General features: G+C 44.7%; 1 protein-coding gene and 1 long non-coding RNA gene across 2 annotated transcripts; one reads left to right on the top strand and one right to left on the bottom strand.

Annotated features, from left to right (window-relative positions):
- Positions 1-999: 999 nt before the first annotated feature.
- On the top strand, positions 1,000-7,111 carry agpat9l (1-acylglycerol-3-phosphate O-acyltransferase 9, like). The gene is made up of 12 exons (XM_028995251.1): positions 1,000-2,485; positions 2,978-3,044; positions 4,404-4,698; positions 4,777-4,851; positions 5,076-5,165; positions 5,249-5,342; positions 5,440-5,555; positions 5,645-5,700; positions 5,780-5,865; positions 5,953-6,081; positions 6,434-6,513; positions 6,605-7,111. The coding sequence occupies exons 1-12, from the start codon at positions 2,342-2,344 to the stop codon at positions 6,702-6,704; spliced, it is 1,332 nt and encodes a 443-aa protein (XP_028851084.1). The 5' UTR covers positions 1,000-2,341; the 3' UTR covers positions 6,705-7,111.
- A 567-nt stretch (positions 7,112-7,678) lies between these two features.
- Positions 7,679-9,154, bottom strand: LOC114799428 (uncharacterized). Its single transcript, XR_003751235.1, has 4 exons — positions 8,747-9,154; positions 8,505-8,562; positions 8,367-8,421; positions 7,679-8,233 (listed from the first exon to the last, which is right to left on the bottom strand). It is a non-coding gene; the product is annotated as an uncharacterized LOC114799428 (long non-coding RNA).
- Between the last annotated feature and the right edge of the window lie 457 nt (positions 9,155-9,611).

The raw sequence follows: 9,611 nt of genomic DNA, 5'->3' as shown, positions 1-9,611 counted from the left end.
CATATAACCCGTGGTCACGTGATACCTGCCTGACAATCAGACCCAGTGGCTGCAGCAGTTCAAAGCAATAAATAACTGGCTATCAGGCCAAGGCTAGTTAACAAGGGGTCGTGCGCACCAGGTCCAGCTTTATTAGAGTAGCTTTGTCTGCGTTGAACGTTGGCATGTTGGTGTGAGGTTCCTCACTATTCCCAGAAACATTTTCCACATGAAACTAAGAACTGCAGAGAGCCTAGTCCTTTTTCATCAGGCTTGAGAACATTTTTTTACATTAGATTCCTGAATTCTGACTTCTTTCATGAGAAAGCCTGTCAAGAGTCAGATTCAGACTCCATTTACAGGAGTTGGGTTTGGTGTCGCCATTGGTTTTGGACCTTGTGTAAATTGTGAGTGTGGGTGAGTGAGTGGACGGTGTGTGTGTTTGTGTGTGTGTGGACTGGGGTGGGCAGGCGAGTCCCCCCTGTGAATCAAGGTAGTGGATTCCATGGCAAGACATCGCAGGACAAAAGGATGCATTTGCACGGCTTTGACCAGACAGGGGATTTTACTTAAACCAATGCAAAGCATATAGGACAGGCTACAAACATACATATTATGACCCAATGTGGACGAGACAACATGAGGCACAGAACATCAGGTGAAGACAATCAGGAAATCGGGGCTTTGACTCCATGAAACTCTGGGTCTGCAAAAAGAACCAGAGAGCCCCTCCCCATGATCAGAAACGTGACAAAACCCCACTTACCATTGTGTCCCTGGGCAAGACACTTTAAGTAAAGTGAAGTGATTGTCACATGTGATACACAGCAGCACAGCACACGATGCACACAGTGAAATTAGTCCTCTGCTTTTAACTCATCACCCTGAGTGAGCAGTGGAGAGCAGTGTGTGGGGACGGTGCTTTGCTCAGTGGCACCTCAGTGGCACCTTGGCAGATCGGGAATCGAACCGGCAACCTTCTGATTACGGTGCCGCTTCCTTAACCGCTAGGCCACCACTGCCCCCTGCCCCCTTAACCCTGAGTGTCTCCAGGGGGACTGTCCCTGTAACTACTGATTGTAAATCGCTCTGGATAAGGGCATCTGATAAATGGCGTAAATGTAAAAAACGCAAACCTGCTTAGGAATATGGAGAGTAATTTTTCATGTTCTCAGCTTGTACAGTTAGATTAACACAGATCAGTACCTGAGATAACATTTACACCCATGAGACATATTAGTAATTCAGCTCCAGACAAAATATGCCAAATTCTGACAAGCCCAGTGTTGCTGTGATGTGTATGCTTTTGATCTAAACTAAAAAATTGATTACTTAAAAGGATTGCAAAATATTCAAATTAGTTTGGACAAACCCAGTATTCCCATGTTCCCACACTGGTCCACAGATACTAACTTCAAACTATATTTACAAGAAATCCAACTGCTGTTCAAATGGGGGGTTTTAACAAATATGCTTGTCACACATGGATCTCAACCAACAGAACTGTACAAATGTTTTACAAATCAATTATTTTGTCAGGGATGAATCCCTACATAATAAAAGGCAAAAATAATGGGCCAAGGCCCAACGCACATTTAATTTTTATCCTAGTAAGGAAAAGGTTGCCAGTTCGAGTTGGCACTGAGCATGGTACCGTCCCCACACACTGGGTGATTGGTTAAAAGCAGTGGACACGTTGTGTCACCGTGTGCTGTGCTCTCTTTTACAACGACAATGGTGATTGACAATGACAATTCTGCAGCCACAAACTCCTAATGGTGTAAAATATGTATTAAATGTCACATGAGGAGTACCGGACCAAATTCAATCTTAAATCTCCGTGAACCGGATCACTTTCAAGCGTCATACATTTTTAGGCCAGACTCATATAATGCGTGTGTTCCTGAGTGTAAAATATTGCGTGTTGTAACACAGCGAGGACGGAAGAAGAACGCAGAAGACTGATAGGAATGTTGCAAAGACAATCAGCCAAAAAAAAAAAAACAGTGAGTGGTTCTGGGCATCATCTGGCAACCTTGACCTTTGACCGGCAAGATCTAATCGTTTCTGTGCGGTCACGTGACTTATAGCCCCAACCGCGGGAGAAAATGATCGAATCAGATTACAGCGGATCGGGATCGGGATGAAATGCTCTTATTTCCTGGACCGAAGGCCGCCGCTGGGTGGCGCCGTGAACTTTGCTCCGTGTCCGCGTCCGGAGTCTCGGGAAAGTTCCTGCGGGTTGGAGCTCCGTCCCAGTTCGCCGCTCTTCTCCTCCCGCTTCGCCCCGTGCTCGCAGCCTGCCGGCGCGGCGGACGGACGGACGGACGACATGCCCGCGTCCTGAGCGCGTCCCGCGGCCATGGAGGACGCGTGGGGAGCGGCGCGCTCGGCGGCGCAGGTGTGGCTGTCGCTGGTGGTCGGGCTCATCATGCTGCCGGCCATGTTCGGCGTGTCGCTGGGGATCACGGAGACCTACATGAAGGTCCTGATCAAGACGCTGAAGGTAAGTTTCCACGCCACTCGTGGGGTCACAGTGAGCAGAAGTCAATGATAAAAAAATAACACTCTACAGAACTCATGTTTGACGTGTTGGAAGACTATTGGACTAAAAAGTTAGCATGCAAACTTCACATTTACAGCATTTACCAGACGTCCTTATCCAGAGCGACTTACAATCAGTAGTGACAGGGACAGTCCCCCCCCTGGAGACACTCAGGGTTAAATGTCTTGCTCAGGGACACAATGGTAGTAAGTGGGGTTTGAACCTGGGTCTTCTGGTTCATAGGCGAGTGTGTTACCCACTAGGGTCCTACCACCCTTCTAACAACCAAATATGCTGAATATCAAATATTAAATATGACGCAGCTATTCCTTACTTCTCTGTATAGTGTGTTGGATTTTATTGTGCGTGTTAACATCCCTACTGTCCTTTAGAAAAAACTATTTCATTTCCTTTCTCCGTCCTGATGACTGCGATTATCTGCCTGTTCCGCAGTGGGCCACCTTCCGCATCCAGAAAGGCCGCAGGGAGCGGGAGACCCTCAAGCCGTCCCCGTCCAACGGTGAGAGACCCTGGCGCCTCGAGGACCAGAACGCTGGCCGGGCGTGCAACACTTGTACCACTTTTATTCGCGTGTCTCGCCTGAAACGGCGGTTGGGGGGAAGCTGTCGTGGTGAAGTAACCACGCGTTGCACAACGGCCGCTCGACACTTCGGGCCTCCGTGGACTCTGTCCCGCATTTAATCAGCTACGCCCTCCCGTGCTGGGGGGGACGGAGACGCTGTTCTTGGTCGTGTTATCTCGCTCTCGGCTGAGCAGAGGGACCTGTACCGACCTTCCGTATGAAGTTCTCGCCGGGAGAGCGCCATCCGGTCATTGTTCCTTTGACTAAATTACTTTAGGGGTTCGATTTTATGCTTAAGCCACATAACTGTACATACAAACGTATACGTTATAGTACACGGGGATAAACCGATCACTGACACGTTGAAAACTGGGTTTAAGAGCTGTTTCATGCGGTATTAAAACCTGGACGGTCAGCGGAGGAACCACGCGCTCTTTTATCAGGCGTAAAAAAAAGCATTCCCACACGCACCATGCAACCCCAGTCCGAAATGAAGCTAATGGCACGAATTGCACGGGTTCGTCTCGGGATGGATGGAAGAAGGTCCTGAGGTGCGATGATTGGATTGGGGGGGGTGGGGTCAGCTGCCTGGCTGAACCGTACCTGGCAGCACGGGCAAGTTTCACGGTGCCGGTGCCACGATCTGTTGGGGCCTGATTGCGAAGGAATGAGACCTTAACCTTCTAGAGAAAATCTACGAGATTGTAAAAGCATATTGATAGTGGCGCTCCAGTCATTTATTACATTTTTTTAGTAGTTCTTTTTGTGAAACGGTTTCCAGCTAATTGTGGCTGTATCGGACATCATAGCACCGCTCTCAGCCAATCAGATTTCAGGACCGGAGAGTTGATTGAATAGACCGCGAGAGTGTTGCTCTTTCCTGTTTCTTAAGTTCCCCCTTTCTTATCCACTGCGGTTTCTTAGTGGCCTAATAACGAGTGTGCTTTTCCATGAACAGGATTGGGACACAGAGGAAGAATTAAATAAAGTGAAGTGATTGTCCCTTGTGATACACTGCAGCACAGCACACGGTGCACACAACAAAATGTGTCTCTGCTTTGAACTATGGGCAGCCATGACAGTCGCCCGGGGAGCAGTGGCACTTCATTGACACCTTGGCAGACCGGCTTCCTTAACCTCTAGGCCACCACTGCCCCCAATATTGTGTGGGAAGCACACGGCTTTATGTGGACGTGTCACGTTTTGATGCAGAACCAAATTTCATGACACATTCAACAATTCAAATATTGCTTTAACCTTCGGTCGTGAACCTGTGCGATGCTGCTTTTGTTCTAGGAATTATCCAAAGAGACGACGGCTCCATGGAGAAGGAGATCGGCGAGTTGCGGCGCAGTCGGCCCAAGCGGCCAGACGGGGGGGACTTCACGCTGAGCGACGTCTTCTACTTCAGCAGGAAGGGCCTGGAGAGCATCGTGGAAGACGAGGTGACGCAGCGGTTCTCCTCTGAGGAGCTGGTCTCCTGGAACCTGCTGACCCGCACCAACAACAACTTCCATTACGTCAGCTTACGCCTCACCGTCCTGTGGGGGCTGGGCGTGGTCATACGCTACTGCATCCTGGCCCCGCTCAGGTGACTGTGCCACCCCCTCGCTTTCCGTCAGCGCCTCATGTTCTTCATGTCACCCGCATCCTCTTCTCGTTCGCCCAGGATCACCCTCGCGGCTATAGGTATAAGCTGGTTAGTGATTGGCACCACGGTGGTGGGATTGCTACCAAGCAGCAGGTAACGTTCTTCTCCACTTTTAAACCTGGCTCGTGTGGCACATGTTGCCTTTATTCCTGCAGACCTTTGTGTTTGACATGATGAGGAATGAACGCAAGTTGAAGCTTGTCTCAAATCACTTTAAAACCGGGGCGCGAGACGCGTTGAAACGCGCTTTGTAGTGATGTTTGCATTAAAAAGAATAACCCCACCAGGCTCATGTGTCCGTTATAATCTCATGGTAGGGTTAAGAACTGGCTCAGCGAGCTTGTCCATCTCATGTGCTACCGGATCTGTGCTAGAGGTCTCTCCGCCACAGTCCACTACCACAACAAGTGAGTCCACTCCGTTCATTCTTCCTCCAGGGGAAAAATGCCACCCAGGCAATCACGTTTTTTTTTTTTTTTCCTGTTTACAGACAAAACCGGCCGAGAAAAGGAGGCATTTGTGTGGCCAATCACACGTCACCCATTGATGTGGTCATCCTTGCCAATGATGGATGCTATGCTATGGTATGTATGAGGTGTACTTAGATTTGTATAGTAGGTTTGTTTATTAATGTACCTTTTTAACATACATACTCATGCTTTGAGTGATTTTTAAATTCAGGTTGGCCAGGTTCATGGGGGTCTTATGGGAGTCATCCAGAGGTCAATGGTAAAATCTTGTCCGCACATCTGGTTTGAGAGATCGGAGATGAAAGATCGCCACCTTGTGACCCAGAGGTAGGACCCAGAGTCTTCTGGTTTGGATTTTTTTCATTTTTTTAGCTGGTAGTTAGTACTACAAGAGTTTTCTTTCCTGTGTTGCGCAGGCTGAGGGACCATGTCAACGATAAGACCAAGCTTCCAATATTGATTTTTCCGGAGGGTAGGACCTGTACACACTGAGCAACTGATACGCTGCTGGACCGCTAATTTCAAGCTGTGTTTGCACTTGCGCTCCACAGGAACATGCATCAATAATACATCAGTAATGATGTTTAAAAAAGGAAGTTTTGAAATTGGAGGTACAATATATCCAGTTGCTATAAAGGTTGGTTTTTTTCATGACATGTTTGTGACTGTATCTCTGTTGAATTAAATATGAATATTGTTATATAAAATGCTGTTTTTTTTACAGTATGACCCCCAATTTGGTGACGCCTTTTGGAACAGTGCTAAATACAACATGGTGAGCTATCTGCTGAGAATGATGACCAGTTGGGCCATTGTGTGCAACGTCTGGTACCTTCCAGCTATGACCCAGATGGTAAGATCTTATGATGCTTTTATCATTGCCATTTATTTATTTAAGATTCGATTTACATTCGATGTGGTCCCCGAGACCACATTTCCACTGTGTGCATGGGTGCTGTGCTGCGCCACATGAGACAACGAATCCCATTCGCTGGACGCAACACGGGTCTCACCGTAGCCATAGCATAGCCACAGCGTCTGCACGATAGGAACAGTCCAGGGCAGAGATACTAAAGCACATATATCGTGTGATAATGTATTGATTTTTGTATTGATTCGTCTTCCTTTATTGATCTGCCGGGTTCAGTGGGCAGCTGATATCTGAATGAATAAGCCAGACCTGTGTTTGCTTCCTGTTCCTTCAGGAGGGAGAAGATGCTGTCCAGTTTGCCAATAGAGTCAAATCTGCCATAGCACGTCAAGGAGGGCTGGTGGACTTATCCTGGTAAACTGACGAGACTCTTCTGTCTCTTTTATACACGTCGTCAGAGAAATCTCACCGGTTATGTGCTTCATCTATTTCTTTCTTTTTCCAGGGACGGCGGATTGAAGAGAGACAAAGTGAAAAACACATTTAAGGAGCTGGAGCAGAAGAAGTACAGCAGCATGGTGGTTGGTGATGACAGCAGTGACTAATGTGTGAGGCGGCCCAGGCCATTGCACAATCCTGAAGAGCAACCTGTCAGTTTTATAGCAGGCGTTGTGCAGGGGTGTGTGAAGCTCAGTTAAGGAATTGTGTGTGTGGGAGAGAGGGAGTGAATGTGTCACTGTGAGTTTGTGCACTCCATGAAAAACAAAGACTGGAATTAATGAGCTCAGGATGAATGAGCTATAACAATCCCAGCCTTCGTAGGATTTTGGTGGCAAGTAGCATGATTTAAACTGGGCTCTATAACTCCACAGGGACATTTTTGTGTATTTTATAAATACACATGATGTGTAAGGTGTGGTTAATGTAATTCCAAAAAGTGTGAAAGTTCTTTTTATTCTGTCTTTCCATTTCAGTGTATTTTTAGGAGGAAAATTAAACTTGTAATTTGGGGCAACTTTGAAGGTGAAATTATTATTGGTAATAGCCAGTTAACAAACATTTATGGTACACTTTTTAATGGTAAAACATTTTGTATTGCCCGGGATAAAAGCAATCCAACACTGCTGTTGATGATGATTAAATTATGTGCATTTTAGCTCACAATAAATTCAACTGAATGACATTCTGACTTCTGAAATCTTTTAGTGTTTCGTAGGAAGGGAATTTATGAAAGAGCAGCACGAACAGAGCGCAAACAACGCAATGGATCAAGTAAAAAGGAAAGCCAGCCTGACCACCAACGTTATATTATATGAAGTAATGTTTTACAGCAGACCTAACTGCATGTCTGCATATTTACTGTCTCGATGGCTTATCGAGACAATACTGCCATAAAAGTGTCGTAACCCTAACAACCACATCCTTGTGCAGCCTATGGCTCATGCATTAATTTGCAAATAAGCTAATAGCTAAATATGTGTGCAGGAAGTGCTGACCCTTAATGTAAAGGTACACTCCTTACTGTAATTGTTGGATGACTGCTATTAATATAGGATATGCAGTACATGTGGGTGTCCAGGAGATGGACCTGATGGTACATAATAATGCAGCAGATCCATGTGGCTCTACGATCCAGACAAGGTGGTTTAATGACTAATATAGAGTACAAATCATGCATGTAAAATTATATTAAATCACTATAAAAATGCTTCTCCAAAATATGAGGCACCTCTGAAAATATGCACATTTTACGAATCAGAACACACATTTGCATGAAAGCGCTGACTATATCTGGCACAGATATATGTGAATTGTAGCCATTTAGGTCCATAGCAGTCCCCACTGGATCTTTAACACCTAGCGTGAGACTCCATAGTAACCTATTAAACTTTCACAACTTCATCTTCAAACTCCAGGTGCTGCGTGCAACTTGCAGCAGCCGGTTAAATTTTTTAGTGCGAAGGGCAGCTGGTCTTGTTTCAGTGTCGTGCACAGGGGCCGACCCTGCGTCTCTGTTGACTGTGTCTCTAAAGAATGGTACATACAGAAGATCTTTTAGTGTCTTTACTAGGCTGCTCGTCTGGTTCAGCTCCATCGCTGCTGCCATTGTGTTCTGCTGCAGCCTTTTCTTTACCTGACAATCAAATCAGACAAATCTTTTTGTAATTTATTGCCACACCCAAGCCTGATAAGACTGATGTATGTAATTAAGTCATTAGGTCAAAAACAATCTATGCAATGATCTTGGTGAGATTTTGACTAATTACATTCAGTTGATGAGGGCCCATCACTATAATCGCACAATTCATTTTCTTGAGGGTCCTTGTATGAGAAAAACAAACAAGCAAAGTCTGAGATATGAAAAAACAAAAGTGTGATTCACTTTGCTTTTTATTGGACCATACCATCATGCTGCTGTTCAGAATGTTTTTCCTCTTTTCTTTTGGTAACGTATCCAAATACCTGCATGCAACATGCTCATTAACACACGCAGTATGGTTTTGACTGCACAACAAAAAAAAAGCATTAAGCTGTTTAACAAGACATTTTAAAATGACTTTCCATGTTCACCCTTGGTACTGTGAGATAGTTTCCGGCAGGTTAGATTTCTAGATCCCCATAGTCACTCTGTTGTAAACTTCCTTACCTTTTCAAATATGAATTTACTTCTATTTTTGCTGTCGCTCCTGAAGAAATAGGCATTCTGCCATGAGAACATATCCTACAAAACAACAGAGAAAGGTCTAGTGGGTAAAAACTTGCTTAGTGGCAGTCTTCTTCTGCTGCTTCTTTTTTTTCCTTTTTGAAAGGGGAAGGGTTTGTTGTTGTCGCCGTAGTAACGAACCTTCATCAGCCTTGCAGGCATGCGGTCAGCCCCAAATAGACCTTCACATTACCAACATATTGATTCACCATTGCATCTATTGTAACTTTGGCTCCATGACTATTCAAGATTCAAGATTGGATTATTGTCAGTACAACAGTGTACCGTGTATTGAAATACTGTTTCACACACCCACTCCCATAGTGCAATCATAAAAAATATACATATTTATATACAAACTAAACTAAACTAAAACTTAAATACTGTACAAATCTCTACAAAGATGCTTGTAAGTGGATTTGTTATATATTTCAAACATGTGTGTGTGTGTGTGTGTGTGTGTGTGTGTGTATATATATATATATATAAACTCAACAACAATAATATTTTGCAGCCAGACCAAAAACGTAATGGCACGAATAAATTCATAGTTAAATTGATTGCAACTGTTATTGCTTGTCAAAGAAGCAATTTGGGTGCTTACATTCAAGTGTATTTTTTTCTTGCTATGTGTTGCAGTTTTCTGCAATATTCTGAAATCTGAATTCTAATTATTATAATTTCTTTCATCATCAAAGCTAAAGAAGACATTGCACATGGGTTGCCATTAATGTAACATAATAAAAGATTACGTTCCCATAGCTAATTATGCAATGAATAGATTATTGCATGAATATTTTTAATATAA

Source organism: Denticeps clupeoides, chromosome 11, assembly GCF_900700375.1.
Source record: "Denticeps clupeoides chromosome 11, fDenClu1.1, whole genome shotgun sequence".
In the NCBI taxonomy this organism is placed as follows: domain Eukaryota; kingdom Metazoa; phylum Chordata; class Actinopteri; order Clupeiformes; family Denticipitidae; genus Denticeps; species Denticeps clupeoides.
The sequence above is the reverse complement of the archived record's forward strand: the minus strand, read 5'-3'. Positions and strand labels throughout refer to the sequence as shown.

What these genes read in the sequence shown, in the direction of transcription:
- agpat9l (XM_028995251.1), top strand. Translation starts at nt 2,342, where the DNA reads ATGGAGGACGCGTGGGGAGCGGCGCGCTCGGCGGCGCAGGTGTGGCTG. An exon ending in CAAGCCGTCCCCGTCCAACG is followed by an intron (nt 3,045 to 4,403) that starts GTGAGAGACCCT and finishes CTTTTGTTCTAG; the next exon opens with GAATTATCCAAAGAGACGAC. An exon ending in ACAGTCCACTACCACAACAA is followed by an intron (nt 5,166 to 5,248) that starts GTGAGTCCACTC and finishes TCCTGTTTACAG; the next exon opens with ACAAAACCGGCCGAGAAAAG.